The following is a 19,025-nucleotide window of genomic DNA, read 5'->3' on the forward strand; positions in this document are numbered from 1 at the left end:
TTCATGTATCTAAGTAATTCTTGATATTTCATTACCATTTTATAATATTGAACAATATAGGTTCTGTACATTTTTGTTAGGATTTATGTCTAGGTTGTTGGTTTGTTGTTTTTTTTTTTAGTGATTTGTAAATGGCTTTTTTTTTTTTTTGGCCTCAAGGCTTGTGGGATCTTAGTTCTCCCACCAAGGATCAAACCCAGGCCCCCTACAGTGAGAAAACGAGGAGTCCTAACCACTGGACTGCCAGGGAATTCCCTATTGGCATTGTTTTAAACTTTCATTTCCACATGATCTTTAGTAGTATACAGAAAGATAATTGTTCTGGGGCGTGGTATTTTAGTATCTTGCAGCCTTGGCTGAACTCAGTTATTTCTAGACATTTCTTTGGGTAGAATCCTTTGTATTTTCTGCATAGAACTGTCAACTGCAAATAGTTTTTTGTTTTTTTTTAATTTTTAATTAATTAATTTATTTATTTTTGGCTGTGTTGGGTCTTTGTTTCTGTGCGAGGGCTTTCTCCAGTTGCGGCGAGCGGGGGCCACTCTTCATCGCGGTGCGCGGGCCTCTCGTTGCGGAGCACAGGCTCCAGACGCGCAGGCTCAGTAGTTGTGGCTCACAGGCCCAATTGCTCCGTGGCATGTGGGATCTTCCCGGACCAGGGCTCGAACCCGCGTCCCCTGCATCGGCAGGCAGACTCTGAACCACTGCGCCACCAGGGAAGCCCCTGCAAATAGTTTTCTTTCTTCCTATTTGTATACGTATTATTTCCTTTTCTTATGCACTTAGCTAGGACTCCCAGTATGATGTTGAGTAAGAGTAGTAAGAGAGGACATCCTTGACTGGTTTCTGATATTAGGGGGAAAATGGTCAGTTTTTCATCAAGTACAATGTTAGTTGTAAGTTTTTTTTTTCCATAGAGTTTTCCTGTCAAGTCTAGAAAGTTTCCCTCTGTTAATTTGCTGAGATTTTTGTTGTTACGAATGAGTGTTAGATTTTGTCAGATGCTTTAGCGCCATCAGTTAATGTGATCATCTGGTTTTTCTTCTTTAGCCTATTGGTATAGTGTATTACATTGAGTTTTGAATATTGAACCAGCCTTGCATCTTTTTTTGGAATAAACCCCACTTGGTTGTGGAGTATAAATTTTTTAATATATATTAAAACATTCCATTTGATTATATTTTTTTGAGCAGGTTTTCCTATAATCTCTTGGTTGATGATATGTAGTCGTCATTCTTTGTTTGCTTGTTTTTAACTACTGTCATTGTCTGGTTTTGGTGTTGAGGTGATAGTGGCTTCCCAAGTTCTATTTTTTAGGAAGACAGTGTGTAATTGATTTTTTTTTTTAATGTGTAGAGCTTGACCTTTTATTTTATAGCTTATTTATTTATTTATTTATTTTTGGCTGTGTTGGGTCTTCGTTTCGTGCGAGGGCTTTCTCTAGTTGCGGCAAGCGGGGGCCACTCTTCATCGTGGTGCGCGGGCCTTTCACTATCATGGCCCCTCCCGTTGTGGGGCACAGGCTCCAGACGCGCAGGCTCAGTAGTTGTGGCTCACGGGCCCAGTTGCTCCGCGGCATGTGGGATCTTCCCAGACCAGGGCTTGAACCCATGTCCCCTGCATTGGCAGGCAGATTCTCAACCACTGCGCCACCAGGGAATCCCCTGTGTAATTGTTTTTAATTGTTGTTTTAATGTTTCATGACATCTTCCAGTGAACCATTTGAGCCCGGAGATTTTCTGGATACTTTTTAGTTACATATTATTTTATTTGATAAGTATGGAACTATTCAGAGTATCTGTTTTCATATTGGATAATTTGGATAGTTGGTCCTCTTCAAGGAAATGTTTCATTTCATCTAACTTTTCTTATTTGGAGACTTGTTGGGAGTATTCTCTTATTATCTTTTTAATGGCAACAGGGTCTGTACTTACATCCCATTTTATTCCTGATTTTGGAAATATGTCACCTCTCTTTTTAATCATTGTCAGTCTTAGACATTTACCAGTTTTACTGATCATTTTGAAGAACCAGCACTTTATTGATTTTTCTCTATTGCCTTTCTGGGTGTTTTTTTGTTTGTTTGGTTTTTTTTTTGGTCGCACCATGCAGCATGTAGGATCTTAGTTCCCCGACCAGGGATTGAACCTTTGCCCCCTGCATTGAGAGCACAGAGTCTTAACCACTGGCCTGCCAGGGAACTCCCTTTACCTTTCTGTTCTTAATTTCACTGATTTTGGATCTTTATGATATCGTATCTTCTACTTTGCTTTGGTTGTATTTTGCTCTTTTTATTTTTTGAGGGGTGCTGAGATTATTGATCTGAAACTTTTTTTTTCTTTTCTAACGGATCATTAAGTATTATAAAGTTCCTTCAACACTGTTCCAGCTTTATCCCACAAGTTTTCATTACAATTTATTCAGTTCTAAATATCTCTTGATTCCCTTAGAGACTTCCTCTGTCACCCATGTATTATTTAGAAGTATATTGTTTCATTTCCTACTGTTTGGAGCATTTTCTGGTATCTTTTTGTTACTGATTTCTTATTTGTTTCATGTTGGGTTTGACTTTAAATTTGTTGAAGTTTGTTTTATGACCCAGGGTGTGGTATATCTTGTTCTGTAAGGCTTCTCGAAACGAATGTGTATTCTGCCGTCACTGGGTGAACTTTCTATAAATGTCTGCACAATCCCCTTGGTTGGGGTTATTGCTCAGATATTTTACATCCTTCCTGACTTTCTGTGTAGTATTTCTCAGTTGCAGAGAGAGGGATGATGAAGTCCTGAAGTATAATTGAGAAATTGTCTATTCCTTACAAGTTCTGTAAGTTTCTGCTTCATGTATTTCAAAGTTCTGTTGTTTGGTGCATACACATATAGGATTGCTATGTCATCTTGGTGTATTGACCCTTTAATCATAATAAAAGGGTTCATTTTCTTGCCTTTGAAGCGTACTTTATCTGATATTAGTGTAGTCACTACTGCATTCTTTTATTAATGTTTGTAGTTTATATTTTTCCATAATTTTATTTTTAACATTATCTACATCATTATATTTGAAGTAAGTTTCTTGTGACAGCATGTAGTTTGGGTCATACTTTTTTTTTTTTAATCCATTTTGCCACTTTTAATTCGTAGGTTTCGATCATCTAAATTTAAAATAATTATTGATATGTTAGAGCTTAACTGTACCATTTTATTAATCTTTTTTTTGTGTTCCCTTTGTATCATTCCTCTTGTTTTCCAGTTTTTATTATTTGGGTTCCCCCCACCCCGTTTCCTGTGGGTTATTTTAACATTTTTTAGAATTCTATTTGATACATCTGTAATGTTTTTGAGTATGTATCTTAATTTTCTTTACGTATTATGTATGCATAACTTACCACAGACTGTTACCAGCATCTTAGCACTTTGATGTATAGAAACCTTGATTCCATTAGGTTCACCTACATTCCCTGCTCTTAATATAATTGTTGTATTTTCTCGTTGTATACTGAGAACTATATTGGATATTGTAATTTTTGCCTCAACTAAGTGTTGTTTTTTTTTTCCCCCACAAAATTCATGAGAAGCATAGTCTGTTTACCTCTACTTTTACCATTCCATTGTTGTTTCTCCATTCTTGAAGTCCCACGTCTTCTGTTAACATTTCCATTCTGTTTGGCAAATTTCCTGTGGCCTTTTTTCTAGGGTATGTCTGCTGTTAACAGATGTTTTTTCTTTCTTCATCTAAAAATGTCTTTATGTTCACTTCATTCCTGAAGGATATTTTTGTGGGACATAAGACTTGGGGTCCACAGTTCTTTTAGGACAAAAGAAAACATGTCTGTTTTTTCTTCTGTCCATCTCCTTTTGTCCAGCATGGTTTCAGATGAGAAACCTGCCTTTCAACCTATTGTTCCTCTATTTGAAAGGCATCCTTTCTGTCAAGTGCTTTCAAAGTGTTTTTTATTATAATATTCAGCAGTTTATGATGTGTCCTGGCATAGAATTTTTAGGGTTTATCCTGTTTGGTGTTTTCTCAGCTTTTTGAATCATGTGGTGTATGCCCTTTGCCAAATTTGGGAGATTTTTAGTTATTTTTCAAGTATTTTTTCAACCCCACGCTTTTTCTCCTCTCAGGGACTCCAGTAACGTGAATGATAATTCTCACATTCTTGTTCCATAGGACCCTCAGGCTCCCATCTTTTTGTTTCCACCTGTCTGTTTTTCTCTGTTCCTCACATTGATTAATTTCCATTGATGTCTCTTTGAGCTCACTGGTTTCTTTCTGTCTCGTATATAATCTACTATTGAGCTCACCCAGTGAGTTTTCATTTTGGTTTTTGAATTTTCCAGTTGTTTGATTTCCATTTGGTTCTTTTATACATCTTCTGTATTTTTGCCTAACTTATAATGCCAAAGAAGGACTCTGAGAAAACAGGCCAAACTGTATAGTCCAAAGTCATGGTTCTCTGGTGGTTTATCTTGATGTTGGGATAGAAATCCTAAATTAACTGGAGAAATGAAAAGCCTGGTATCCACAAGAATTTCTGAGAACAGATCTTACAACTGAGACCTGTAGATTGTTCAGAGTTGTGTTTAAGGTGCCTGGATTCTCCGTGAATCCTACTGTCTTCTGCCTTGTTGCCCAAGCCAGACACACTTTGCAGCCATTTTTTCATCATCACCCACATCCAGCCACTGTCCCATTCTGTTCTGTTTTTCCTAGTAGCCACTCAGTATATGTGTGTGCTAGTGAATGGCTACATGCAGCAGGGAATTTATAATGTTTGGCTCCCTCACAGTGTTTACACGAAGCTGTGTATATAGTTGGCACCGTATAGAACATATGTTGACCTTGAAGAAAATCTACACAAGCTTTTATGGCCAGATCGTAGTCATAATGAATGATTGTTTTGGATCATCAAAGACCACCCTCAGTTTCAGTGATTTGCTGACTCACAGTACTCAGCATATTGTTACACTCAACAGCTGTGCTTTATTACACCAAAACGGTGCAAAGCAAACTCAGCCAAGGGAAAAGGCACAAGGACTGAAGTCCAGAGGAAACCAGGGACAATCTGCAATGGTCCTGTCTCAGGGAAGTCACACAGGATGGGCCTAATTTAAGCTCCATCAAGGAGTTAACAGCAATAGATTGAAATGTCTACTGGGGAAGCTACTTACAGACCCAGTGCCCAGGGTTTCTTGGGGACACTCTAGCACATACCAAATTCTAGACCTCTAGAAGGATAGAAAGATCTTCGGCATTAAGCCACACAGTTAAACAAAAAAACTTGGGCACACTGAGCCACTTGTCATTTGTGGGAATAATGGGAAATCTCCCGAAATCTAAGGTCCCAAACCCCAGCCCTTGCAGAGGTGAACCTTGCAAGCTCAAGAGAATAGCAGTCTCAGGCCTGCTGTGTTATGTCTTCATAGTGACTTAAATGGTACTAAGATGCTGATTAATTCAGACTTCTGTAACAAACATTAAGCAAATACAGTTTCCTACAACAAAAAGTGAGTCATAACTCTGAGGTGAAATTGTTAAAAAAAAAAAAAAAAATCAGCCAAAGTAGAACTTAAACTAGCCAGGATTTAATTTAGTGATGACAAAGTACAGAGGCAGTATGGTGACAACGGACCTTATCTCTTCCCAATATTAATACATGTATGTATATGTGTGTGTATGTATGTACACCACTTGAGGCCATATATATGTATATAAATGTGTATAGACCTAATATATATGTATTTCTGTGTGTATATATATACAGATACATGGCTTCAAGTGGTCTGACTTGCAAATACACCCACTGCTTGCTTACCCTTATCTATAAAGATGTAAATGCCAGATCAACGTTGTGTGTCCCTATAGCACGTAAGTCAACAATTTCTTGTCTCTTTGTTCCTGCTATTGATGCTGTTTGCCTCTGTCTTCAACAAAGAAATAAGGAATATGTGCATCATTCAATGCACCTGACAAGATTTAATTAAAGACTTCGTTTCAGGCTTAGTCGCGTTCATGATCTATGTGTGAGTTTCACTTGGAGAGAGTGGGAGCTGGTGGCTCCAGCGGGGAGGGCCCTTGCTGGAGACATGGTGCTGGACCCCTACAGGAATCTGGTCTCTGGGAGTATGTGCCTCTCCCCTTTGTACTCACACTCTGGCCTGCAGATGACCTTTCCTGTCTCAGTTGTGGGATGGGGTGGGGGTGGAGGGATGGGGTGGGGGTGGGGAGCGGCTCTGGAGTGCTCAATGACGTCATCCTTAAGAGTTTAGGGTTAAAGATTTGTAATCTGCTCACAGGTAGGTTACACAGCTCACAGTTAAAGGTCTAAATGGTAAATGGGCAACTTTGCCTCCCTCAGAGCAGTGTCAGTGCCATGGGCCCTGTGGTCTGACTTCCTGTTCGTACTTCCTGACCTGGTTCTTACCTGCTGGAAGACTTTTTAGAAAATTCCTGGCCACTCTCCTCCTTCCCTTTGTTTTGGATATCCATGTGTTAAAGTATGTGTTTTTATTCTGAAGTTCTAACATTTGGGACCTTGCTGATCCTGTAGAGACTGCCTCCTAGAGCTAGCTGATTCCTCCAGATAATTTTCCCCACTGGGTGTGCCTTTCAAATGCAAACCAGCCATTCCAGAGCCCAGACCCCACAACTACTGCCTTTATCAAGTTCTCATGCTTCAAGACCCTTCCCTAGATCCCAGGAAACTAAGGACAGCCCCTGCACTCTGAACTGTGCTGAAATTATCCCAACTAGCTAATCCTAAACCTACTTAGCCTGCTGGCTTCACCTGGCCCACTGCTCCCAGTGAAAATGACAACACAGTCTTTGCCTACACTTCCGCCTCCATCCTTTTGCCTCTGACTCCACTCTAGTGCGTCCCCATGTGACCCTGTGGAGCATGGCGTGACCTCATCTTACAGAACTGTATTTCTTCAACGGCAATCATCTGTTGGCCTCATATCAGGATACTAAATCCTACATTTTAAAACAATGCCTGAAAGCATTAACGAGAGGATAAATACTACGAATATAACAAAGCAAATCAGGCATTTCCAGAAACCAGGGTGTCAGTGCACCCAGCCAGATGCAATCTTTAAATTGGAACGGTGTGGAGTGTCATGGACAGAGGAAAGAACAATGCCAAGGAGAGGCTGTCCAGGTGAGCAAGTAGAAAGCAGGTATTCGACAGGCCAAGGTGTTAGTAAGATGCCACTTACCTCCCCCCCGGTGTTTGTCTTTTAGAAAGATGGTTCCAGATTCCCTTCTCAAAGTCACACACTTCAGACAATGACCAAGCGTGACTAACTGGGGGCCACAAATTCATTAATGACAAATTCAGATAGTCTCCCTGTATGATTTCTCCAACTTTCTGAGACGTGAAGGAAGAAACGCCTTTCTGTGTACTGTCTCCCGAGTCCTGCTACGCCATTTGTTTTCTTGATCACCTTCTGGTTAACAGGCATCCTCATCACTTTCCTCCCTTGTCCCTTATGGCATCTGTAGCCACGTCATCTTTCAACCTCTCTGCTTATTATTGCTCATTCTAGTTCCATTTCATGCTCTTGATTTTAGGTATAAATCTTCGTACACATTTGATGTGCTCTCTTCTCACTTTCTCTCTCCTTGAAACCTGGAATCACACTTAAGCAATCGTCAACATTTTCCCCATCATAGAGTCTGCCCAACGTTTGTCGTGCCTGTGATCTCAGCTGCCTAAAGCCTGTTTCTCATCTGCCTGTTCTTTTGTCCTTCACCCTTTCTGATTTGTCCTCACACATTGCCTTGAGTGTCAGGCACCACTCTCTGTCCCACATCTCACTTCTTTATTCCTCCCTCTCCCTTTAACTGAGGAGTCCCCTTGGACCTATTTTCCTTTCCTTGCGATTATTGCACTTCACCATTACCTCTTCCTCTATTTTCCTCCACTTCCCAAGCCTCCCTACCTTGTGAACCTCCTTGCTACAGTCCCACCCTCTACACCACTCTGGCCAAGGTCGGTGGTGACTCCCATGTTTATAAAATTCAAGCCCTTGTCTTTCTTGAGACTGAACTTGACCCCGTTGACCACTCCATTCTTGAAATACTCTTTTTCTTTGGTTCTGTAACATCACTCTCCTGGGTTTCTCTCTCCCTCTTTTTTTCTAACTTGCTAACTCATCCACTTCTAGTCACCCATTCAGTTTTGAAATTTCTAAATACTTTTCACAGGCCTTTTTCTCACTCTGTGGTCTTTCATCTGCACCCTTGGCTTCAGTTATCTTCTTTACTTTGAACAAATTGAAATTTATTTTCCCAGTCCTGACTTATTGGCGCTCTAGACCTGAACCCCTGATTGTCTTCTTATTGTCCCCACTTGGATGTTTCAAAGATGTCTCATTCTCCACTTGACTTTTTAAAGATTCCTAAAATGGCTCCCACTTCTCCCTGATTCTGATCCACTTTTATTTTAAAGAATGAGATAAGGCCATGTCTTTATTTTTTTAAATTTTTTGTCAAATATTAAGTTTTTAAATTTATTTTTATTTTTGGCTGCGTTGGGTCTTTGTTGCTGCGCGTGGGCTTTCTCTAGTTGCAGCGAGCGGGGGCTACTCTTTGTTGCGGTGCGCGGGCTTCTCATTGCGGTGGCTTCTCTTGCTGTGGAGCACGGGCTCTAGGCATGCGGGCTTCAGTAGTTGTGGCTCGCGGGCTCTAGAGCGCAGGCTCAGTAGTTGTGGCACACGGGCTTAGTTGCTCGGTGGCATGTGGGATCTTCCCGGACCAGGGCTCGAACCCGTGTCCCCTGCATTGGCAGGCGGATTCTTAACCACTGCGTCACCAGGGAAGCCCCTGATCCACTTTTAGTCTTGCCTCTACACTACATAGCACTGTTTGGTTACCGAGGATAGAAATCCCAGGGGACTTCCCTGGCGGGCCAGTGGTTAAGACTCCAGGTTTCCACTGCAGAGGGCACAGGTTTGATCCCTGGTTGAGGAACTAAGATTCCACATGCCATGCAGCACGGCCAAAAAAAAAAAACTCCCTTACTCAGCCTGGTTACCTCTGTTTCCTCATCTCCTACATGCAAAGTTGCCAGTTTTGCCTCTTTAATGCCTCTCAAGTCTATCCTCTTCTCTGTAATCCACCACTTCCTTCCTAGAGCATAATACCATCATCTATCACCTCTAATTCTGTTTAGTAATTAGGTCTTGTTTTACCCATGTTTCCTCTCCAATCCATTCTCCACAGTGAAACCAGAGATGCAACTCAGATTAGATGATGCATCTCACTCCCTGCTACCTTCCCAACACACACACTCTTAAAGTGTTTCATGACTTCCCTTAACTCTTGGGATAAAAACCAAATCCTTAACAGAGCCCGTCCATGGGGCCTTACCTGGTAAGGGATGTGCCTAATTTACTGCCTTTTCTCTTGCACGTGTCTGACTGCTCTTCTCTCTTCACTTCCTGTTTCCGTTTCTTTTCATTTCCCCACCTGCTGTAGGGCTCTTCCTTACCCACTTTGGCTAGTGAGTGAGTGCTTATCCTTCACATCTCACCTCAAATAGCACTTCCCTTAGGGAAGCCTTTACCAGAATACCCATCTAGGTCATAACTTTTCTCTTTCAGGGAAACTTTCATGGTTCTTCGCTGCCCAAGACCACCTTCAGGCTTGGTGGTTTGCTAAGAGAATTCACTAGACTCAGAAGAGCTGTGATACTCATGATGACAGTTTATTACAACAAAAAGACACAGACCGAGATCACCAAAGGGAAAAGGCACGTGTAATAAAGTCCGGGAGAAACCAAGCACCCCTTCCAGGTGATCCCTCCCTGTGCAGTTCACAGGGACTCAACTTTTCAGCAAAGATGTGTGACAACATGTTCAGTTATCGCCAACAAGGGAAGGTCACCCAAGCTTCAGAGTCCACAGATTCCTTTACTGAGGCTCGCAGCGCCTAAGTGACCTACCATGGATACTCAGGATCCGCAGAAGGCAAAGATGCAGTGCTGCCTCAGGCAATACAAAGCCCACCCTTCATCATGAGTCACATTGTTAGCATAAATTATCTGGTCATAATAATACAGTGGGACCTACAGGTGTAAGCATAAAAATCACTCTCACTAGTCAAGATATTCCAAGGACTCAGAAGTGGTCTTCCTGGAGCTGGTCAAGGGCAAGTCCTTATTTTTTTCTTTCTTTTTGCCACACTGCACGGCTTGTGGGATCTTAGTTCCCCAGCCAGGGATTGAACCCAGGCCCTCAGCAATGAAAGCGCAGAGTCCTAACCACTGGACCACCAGGGAAGTCCCCCACAGGTACATTTTAGAACACGTTCAGGTGCATATTAGAACCTCATTACTATGGCTGACAAAGTTCTACACAATTTGCCTCCCTTTATCTCTCCAACTTACCTCGTACCACTCTAACCCCTGAAGATGCAGCTCTAAGCCACACTAGCCTTGCTTTTCCACAAACACCCCAATACACTCCGAACCCAGGAATGTCTTTCTCAAAGACCTAGGAATCCATCTCTTTGAAATGAAGACATCAAAGGAGATAGCATCCCTACATCCCAGCTTCTGTGGGAGGGTAGGAGCCTAACTTTGACAGGCACCTTGCTCCAAGTAGCAAAACTTCCCCTGTCATAAAGAATTGAGAAGTTAGTTTTCCCTTCTAGAAAGCCAATGTAACAGCAGATAGTCACCCCAATTACCAGGTAAATTTAGGATGAACTATGTGTAACAAATGGTGCTGTCAGTACTTGAGAACTAATTATTGTTTGTTTGAAAATGTATGTAATGTGTTGTGTCTGTTTGGCTATATGAAAGGGTGAGTTTTATTCTTTGCAATCTCTTAGCAACTGTGCTGTGCATCACATTCTGGTTTAATGCTTATACAATATTAAACTATTTTATTTCTCTACTATCTTTTTGGAGAGGTTTTTCTGGGTTGGGAGGAGATTTTTTCCTTTTTAAATTTCCCCACCAATTCACCCTATTACCTGTCTAAAAGAATTCAATTGCAAATGTTTTTGAAATTTCTGTGTATGCCAAACAAATAAATATGGGGGATGATTTTACTATTTGAGACCCAAAATGCAAACTGATTACTGGGTCCAACAAATACACTTGACCCTTGAACAACAGGGGTTGAACTGCCTAGGTCCACTTAAGGCAGGGTTTTTTCAATAGTAAATGCTATAACACTGCACCACTTGGGGTTGGTTGAACCCCTCCCTGGATGCAGACCCGCAGATATGGAGGAATCTCAAATACTGATAAGACAGGCTGGGACGTGGGACCCTTTGCTGCAGTGCTTGCACCTGGACAAACATCTCCTCCAGTAACAAAATACAATGAAACTATAAGGGACTAAAAATAACTGCATGCATGTGCAACTGGGGCAAATTATGAGCAACAAGATACAAAAAGACCAAAAACCCAACTGCCACTTCTGAGGAGCTGGGAACAGAAGCAGGGTACCAGGAGCAAAAACAGGGTACTGGGAGCAAAACCAGGGTACTGTGCATGCCCCCTGCACACAGCACCACCAAGGGGGTGGGCAGATTACCTAAGCCACCCCTCCAGCCCCACCCCTGGGCTCACCGCGTTTAAGGGCCCAGCCTGCCCCCCTTCAGGGAGCGAGCCAGGGAACCTGCTACTTGTTTTCTCCCTCCTGCTGCAGGAGTCCCAATAAATCCTTACCTGAATTTCTCCTCAGGCCTCTTATCAATTTCTATTGATTAGGGAGTCCAAAAACCCTGGTGCTAACACTGAGGGCCAACCATAAGTTATATGTTGAAGGTCAGCGCCCTTAAATACCACTCCCCCGCCCAGCCCCCTTGTTCAAGGATCAGCTGTGCTGTAGTAAGTACATGAGACAGGAGGGCTGAATGCAGCTGTGGTCCGTGCCCCCACTCCAAGTGGCCCGGGCAGTCCTGGGCTGGGGGAGGCAGGTGTATTGGGGGACAGAGGCACAAATTTCGGGGATCTCCACAGTGGTGACCCTCACATAAGCGAGTGACTGAGGAGGACCCTGGGGAGCGGCCTGAACAGGGCACGCCCTTCAAGCTGGGGCCAGTTGGGCTGCACGTGGTTCTGGAGTTTAACAACTGCACAACGTACCCCGGCAGCTTCCTGCGGTTGGTTTATATTCAGTCACCCCTGCGTCACGTCACTGAGTTCGTTAAAGCAGTCACTGAGTCACGGATTTATATGTTTGCTCATTCATTCAGGCTTTTTGCATTACAGGCTCTCCTCACCCCTCCACCCTCTCTCCCCTTCCGGTTTCTGGCGCTCCCTCCTCTCGTGTCTTTCTGCCCCGGCTCCCGCCTTCCTGTCTCCGCGCCCTGCCCTCTCATTGGCCCAGCGCCTTCAGTCCCGCCCCCCAACCACGGGCGGAAGCTCTCATTCCTGTCTCTTCTATTGGGCACGCTGCCTAAGCCTCAGACATTTCAACCAGTGGGAGTCAACCAGGAACTACCCGCTCAGCCAATGGGGCCAGAGCACTTAGTATAAAGGGCCTGGCCCGCGTTGTCCAGGATCTTCTCTAATTCAGTAGTGGATCAGGGCGCAAGTGAGCCTCAGCGGAACCCGCAGGCGGTGTCCGCCCAGTGACTGCCCCGAGGCTGCGTGGGAGCAGGTCGGGACTGGAAGAGCCCCAGCCTGAGGGCTACCTCCTTCCTGGACACCCAGCTCCGCAGGGCTCAGGAAGGCGTCCTCCTCACCACCATCTCGTCTAGTGAGCCACCCGAAAGCTGTGATGAAGTCGGGCAGTGTTCAGCCCGCAGGTGAAAGGGATAAGTACCAGGACCAGAGAAAGAGGGTTTAGAAGAAAGGCCTGGTGTCAGTTGTTGGGGGTGGGTGTGCACAGAAGAAAGTATTGACGTCTCTTTTCTTTTTTCAGTAGCTGTAGCAGGTCAAACGATGCCCAGCATCCCAACCATGTGAGCGCCTTTGTTTTGTATCTGAAAAAGGAAGGGGAGTGGGACCGAGGGATGAAGAGCAAGCTCCACGTGTGAAGGTTGCCTCGTGGGACTGACAGTTATTGACCAAACACCCTGACAGGGCCCTTGAGAAGGGAAAGGGGCCCAGGGAGGGTAAAGTGAAAGAGGAAGGCGAGCATGAAGTTTCCCTGACTCTCCACCCACCTCCGAAACGGAGGCTCTTTTCCTTCTCTCCTATCAGGCGGCGCCTCACAATTGATGATTTTGAAATCGGGCGTCCTCTCGGCAAGGGAAAATTTGGGAATGTGTACCTGGCTCGGCTCAAGGAAAGCCATTTCATTGTGGCCCTGAAAGTCCTCTTCAAGTCCCAGATAGAGAAGGAAGGACTGGAACACCAGCTGCGCAGAGAAATTGAAATCCAGGCACATCTACAGTAAGGACAGTCTCTGTATGAGATTCCTGTTACCGGTTCTTTTTTTCTCTTGTTCCTGTTTCCTCTTCCATCTCCGACATCTGAACTCAGCATTTCCCCCAATACTACCCCCAAATAGGCCCTTTGCTTTCACCTCGAAGATTTTTTTTTTTAACCTCCTTATTGGAGTATAATTGCTTTACGAAGATTTTTTTTCTCTGCAGTTCATTCCAGTTACACCATGTAAAGCTCCCTGTGTCAGACATCAGAATCTTGATGCCTGTTTCATTTTCCCCTCACAAACTTCCAGATCATGCTGTTACTATTCTGGTCCCAGCACAATTTGCCCCTTGTGTGACCAGTCACTTGTAATAGCATCATGAATTGGGCCTCAGGGAGGAGTCTTGACACGTCCTCCTTCTGTTGCGCAGACACCCCAATATCCTACGCCTGTACAACTACTTCCATGATGCACGCCGGATGTACCTGATTCTAGAATATGCTCCAAGGGGTGAGCTCTACAAGGAGCTGCAAAAGAGCCACACATTAGACGAACAGCGTACAGCCACGGTGAGGTGGGAGGCTGAGGGCTCGGGTTCATGAGTTTACTATGGGCTGATGGGGGTCACTGCTTGTGGCGGTCATGAATATCCAGATTGCTTTTTTATTTCTGAATTTCAATCTATAAATTTTATATAATGACTCTTATATCCTACAACTTCACATTTGGATACCCTAATTACCCCCAGAATATTAATAAATTGTGTGTGTAAGTTTGGATTCTTTGGTTGTAAGCAACAGAATCTAAGTGCACTACCTTATGGAAAGAAACATGAAAGGCTCTACGGGAGTTCACTGAATAAATGACTGGAACTGACCTAGAAATAGGAAGCAAGAGATTTTGGGGGGGCTCCAGATGGGAAATCACAGCAATAATCATCCCATGGCCAGCTCCATTTCCAGACTACTTTTTCTTTGCTCACACAGGTAATGGAGGAGTTGGCAGATGCTCTGACCTACTGCCATGAAAAGAAGGTGATTCATAGGGATATTAAGCCGGAGAACCTGCTGCTGGGGTTCAGGGGTGAGGTGAAGATTGCAGACTTTGGCTGGTCTGTGCACACCCCCTCTCTAAGGTAGGTCAGGTGGTGGCACCCTGGGTGCCAGTTAAGAATGATCCAGTTTGATTTATTTCACACGTAAGATCCAGATACAAGCCTAGGTTTGTATTTAAATACTACCTTTTTTCAAATGCCTATATTTAATGTGTATTTGTAGACTGAAAGAATGTGGTTCAACCATTTAACAGAGATTAAATCTCTGTTAACATATAACTTTACCAATAACTTTCCATGTAAATAAATTACGAACCATTGCTCCATAATTCCAGGAATTTTACTGTATGAATAAACCATAATTAATTTACTTCGTCCCTCTTGTTGTACCATCAGTTTGTTCCAAATCTTCCTTGTGAAAATTTCCTGGATCGTGAGCTAAATAATTGTATGCAGAATTCTAAAATATGGAGGGACTTCCCTGGTGGTCCAGTGGTTAAGACTCTGTGCTTCGACTGCAGGGGGCACGGGTTTGATCCCTGGTTGGGGAACTAAGATCCGGCATGACGTGCAGCACCTCCAAAAAAAAAAAAAAGTTCTAAAATACGGAGTTGGTGGATCCCAGTACTTGCCTTCTTCAAACCTTGATCTGTATTAAAATTTGGTGTTTCCAAATTCCTGTGCCTGGGAGAGGGCTGCCAGGACTTCCTAGGGTCTCCTGTCTCATTGAAAGCTGGGGAAGGAGTTTCCCTTGTACTGATCCTCTGCTTAGTGCTCCTTTCTCTGCCCTCTAGGAGAAGGACAATGTGTGGGACACTGGACTACTTGCCCCCAGAAATGATTGAGGGGAGAACATACAATGAGAAGGTGGATCTATGGTGCATTGGGGTGCTCTGCTACGAGCTGCTGGTGGGAAATCCGCCCTTTGAGAGCCCCTCCCATAATGAGACCTACAGACGCATCCTCAAGGTGGGAAGGCCACACTCTGGGCATTCATGCGGGAGCTAGTCAGTAGGGGCTGGTGGGCCTGCGGAGCCCAGGGCACACACAAAGCTTGTCTGCTAAGATCCCGAACAGTGCCTTGAATGGACCAAGGAAATTAACCATACTTCCCTTTCTTCTCTGGCCTCATCAGGTAGATGTAAGGTTTCCCCCATCAATGCCTTTGGGGGCTCAGGACTTGATCTCCAAGCTTCTCAGATACCAGCCCTCGGAGCGGTTGCCCTTGGTCCAGATCTTGGAGCACCCATGGGTCCGGGCCCACTCTCGGAGGGTGCTGCCCCCATCTGCTCAAATGGTTTCCTGAGCCCTGTATACCCCTAATCCTTTGTGATTGCTCATGGAGCACCCCTGGCTCTGGTATCTACTGTCTTTTGTTTCTTCTCTTTTAAGATGCATCTTGCTAATTAATAAAAGCTGAATCATTTTGTACCAGGTCTTTATAGTTGCATGAGTTGGTGTGTGATTGAGTAGAATCTTTATTTTATTTATTTATTTATTTATTTATTTATTTATTTATTTATGTTTGGTCACACCACACAGCATGCGGGATCTTAGTTCCCCGACGAGGGATTGAACCCACGCCCCCTGCAGTGGCAGCACAGAGTCTTACCAGGGAAGTCCCTAGAATCTTTATTTCTTGTAGAAACTGTTTCCCATGCGAGCAGCCCAAAATGATGCCCTTCCTGGGCCGCAGGTATTGTGACTTAACGACTCTTCTTGAAAACAAGTTACTACTTTATGCAAATAACCACCCTGGTGGTGCATAACCTACCACCTATCCCAGTGGCTCCTAGACTCAACTCACTTTCCCCATGTTTTCAGGAGTATGTCATTTGTAAAACAGGACACTAATCAGTCCAGAGGTCCATTCTCTTTATACTGACATCCAACATGGTGCCATCTTCAAGATAGAATGTTTCACTGCACATCAATGCCATCCAATTCTCAAATGAATTCACTAGCACTTACGCGGTGTTGTCATATTATTGCGTCAGGATAAATCATCCCTGATAATAAATGTATCTTCAACCTCTTCTGAAATCATGTGCTCTGCTTGCAGCAATTTTGGGAGTTTTCTTCCAACATTCCCCTACATCCTTCTGTTGCAGTTTTATGTGGCAGCTGCTCCCTTCATTTACAATAAGCTTGACTGCACCAGAGTAAACATCCAGACTACTCAGCGAGGAGCTCAAACATGTTTTCTGATCATTTCGGGCATCTTTTTCACCACTGTGTCTCCTGACTAAAAACACTCCATATAGAGTTTACCCTGTTAATGTTACTTCCACCACCATATTCTATACATTCTCCTCAATGTGAAATGTCCAGCAGATGCAGGACCACATTCCTATATGACCAGAACCACTAAGTAAATACAAGCTATTCAGCCACTCTACTCTCAGATGAACAGCCCTACCATTGCAGATCTATCATTTAAATGCTCCAAGGGAATTCCCTGGCGGGCCAGTGGTTGAAACTCCGCGCTTTCACTGTGTGCAGCCAAAAAAAAAAAAAATGCTCCAGGACATTGGCTCATAGTTTTTTCACCTGCACCTTCAGTGCTCCTTGGTTCCCCCAAGTTGTGTCCCCTGTGAAGAGGCGGGTCTGATTCGAGGCTCTGGGTCTCCTAAGTCTTTTTTTATTTGCCGTGCCTTGCAGCTTGTGGGATATTAATTCCCCCACCAGGGATCGAACCCAGGTCCCGGGCAGTGGAAGCGCGGAGTCCTAGTCACTGGACCGCCAGGGAAGTACCCCTGGGCCTCCTAAGTCGTTTACATGGAGGAATACCGGCTCTGGAACGCGCTCCGCGGCCGGTTATTTGTTAAGAAAAAACTACATTACCCAGAAGGCTGTGCACCGCGCGCTGTGGTAGGCGCTGGACCAATGACGGCCCAGGGCGGGGGCATTTCCTGCGCAGGGGCGGGACTTCCGACCCCATTGGCTGCAGATGTCATTTGCGCGCGACTGCTCCGTCCACGCCAGCTGTGGGGAGGGGATAGCTGTTCTGTGGCCGCTTCTAGTGTGGCTCTTCGCAAATGAGCAGAAAGGAGGCTAGGGCTCCCCTCCGCGCATTTGAGCGAGCGGTGGGCCTCCGCGCGATCGGCCACCCAGCCCAGGGCAGGGAACGGGTGGCGGTCGGCTGAGCCCGCGGTACCCGCCTCTGTCGCCGCCTCTCCGGGCCCCGCTCTCTCCTCAGGGTCCCATGATGGCGGCAGCGTGGATGGACCCGACGCGGGTGAGTGGACCATGTTTCTGGCCTTGCTGCTTCTCTGCTGGTTCGGAGAGGGCTCCTGAGCAGGGTGGAAGTCAAGAGAGGCGCTAGATTACTCTTTGCCGTTGTGTTTGTGTACGACCAGTGGAGCTGGCTCGTCACTGACTTTATCTCCAGTCTTAGAACATGCGAGACTGAATATACAAATGGAAAATAGACCGCGTATAAAAATAGAACTTTGACAAACAACCTGCCCCGGAATCCAGTCCCTTATCTACAATCAACAACCCAGGAGTCCAGCCCGGTCTAAGTCAGACTTGCCAGAAGCCAGATTCCTATCTCTAGAGACAGTCCAGGAAGAGAAACAGTGACTTCTGTAACATCGGCCCCAAATGGCCAGGACTTGATTAATAATTGACCCTTTCCCTAATCCTTGTCCCCACTTCCAACTTAAAACCAACCAGAGAAAGCCATCCATATGTGCGCCCTTAAACAATCATAGAGGATGCTGTAGGATTACCTGCCGGAGAGTTTTAATTAATTAAACGTATATCATCTGGTAGTCAATGTTGAAGCCCTAGTTAATTTTTCTATCCTTATCTACCTGCCCAAAATGTGCCCAGTAATATGAATTTTTCCAGTACCAGAAATGAGTAATATTGCAGGGTTCCTATGTATGAACCAGTCAATTTATTAGGAATTTCCAGGTCTTTAATTGAAATATTAACTCAAGAAAGCTAATAGGATGAAGCTAGAAAGCAGAGAGATGTGAGCACTGAACGTGCAGGTGAAAAACCATGAGGCGATGACTTGGAGCATTTAAATGATAGATCTGCATTGGTGGGACTGTTCATCTGAGAGTGGAGTGGCTGGATTTTTTATATTTACTTAGTGGTTCTGGTCACATAGGGATGTGGTCCTGCATCTGCTGGACATTTCGCATTGAGGAGAATGTATAGAATATGGTGGTGGAAGTAACATTAACAAGGAAAACTCTATATGGAGTGTGTTTAGTCAGGAGATACTGGTGAAAACGATGGCTTAAGAGCTAAGGACTTAGTTGCTTTTAGACATAACATAAAGCACTCAGCCTGGGGACCAGCAGGTAGTAGGACCAGTGAAGCTCAGGTACTGCTGTTGTTAATGTTATTGATATTATTATTATCATCACTTACTCAATCCTCTGACATCCTAGCGTCCTTTCTGTCTGCATCGCACAGTTCCAATGTCATTTCCATTGACTTGTGTCATTTTCCAATGGCTCCTGCATAGGAGGCTCCCCTCTCTTACACTATAGGCATACCTCGCTTTATTGTGCTTCATAGATACTGTGTTTTTATGGATTGAAGTTTTGTGGCAACCCTGCGTCCAGCAAGCGTTTCATCATTCACTTACCTCGTGTCTCTGTGTCACATTTTGGTA

At 44.4% G+C, this 19,025-nt stretch overlaps 2 protein-coding genes across 4 annotated transcripts in view; both read left to right on the forward strand.

Annotated features, from left to right (window-relative positions):
* The first annotated feature begins 12,487 nt into the window (after positions 1–12,487).
* AURKC (aurora kinase C) lies at positions 12,488–15,825 on the forward strand. Of its 3 annotated transcripts, none has more exons than XR_009698022.1 (7): positions 12,488–12,766; positions 12,883–12,922; positions 13,164–13,355; positions 13,766–13,904; positions 14,322–14,470; positions 15,184–15,524; positions 15,567–15,636. XR_009698022.1 is itself a non-coding variant. In XM_061174330.1 (7 exons), exons 1-7 carry the CDS (start codon positions 12,739–12,741, stop codon positions 15,693–15,695), a joined length of 894 nt encoding a protein of 297 aa, XP_061030313.1. In that variant the 5' UTR covers positions 12,488–12,738; the 3' UTR covers positions 15,696–15,825. The 3 variants fall into 3 exon arrangements, 2 of the variants coding, with proteins under 2 accessions (XP_061030313.1, XP_061030314.1); XM_061174330.1 differs by having other exon boundaries at positions 15,184–15,358; positions 15,525–15,825; XM_061174331.1 differs by having other exon boundaries at positions 12,886–12,922; positions 15,184–15,358; positions 15,525–15,825.
* Positions 15,826–17,388: 1,563 nt separating this feature from the next.
* LOC133079052 (zinc finger protein 264-like) overlaps positions 17,389–19,025 on the forward strand; it is a 46,986-nt gene continuing 45,349 nt past the window's right edge. Inside the window, exon 1 of the mRNA XM_061174325.1 lies at positions 17,389–17,627. Within this exon, the coding sequence (XP_061030308.1) occupies positions 17,595–17,627 (33 nt within the window). The 5' untranslated portion in view covers positions 17,389–17,594. The remainder of the gene's footprint in view (positions 17,628–19,025) is intronic.

This window comes from Eubalaena glacialis, chromosome 18 (assembly GCF_028564815.1).
Source record: "Eubalaena glacialis isolate mEubGla1 chromosome 18, mEubGla1.1.hap2.+ XY, whole genome shotgun sequence".
NCBI classification, from domain to species: Eukaryota; Metazoa; Chordata; class Mammalia; order Artiodactyla; family Balaenidae; genus Eubalaena; species Eubalaena glacialis.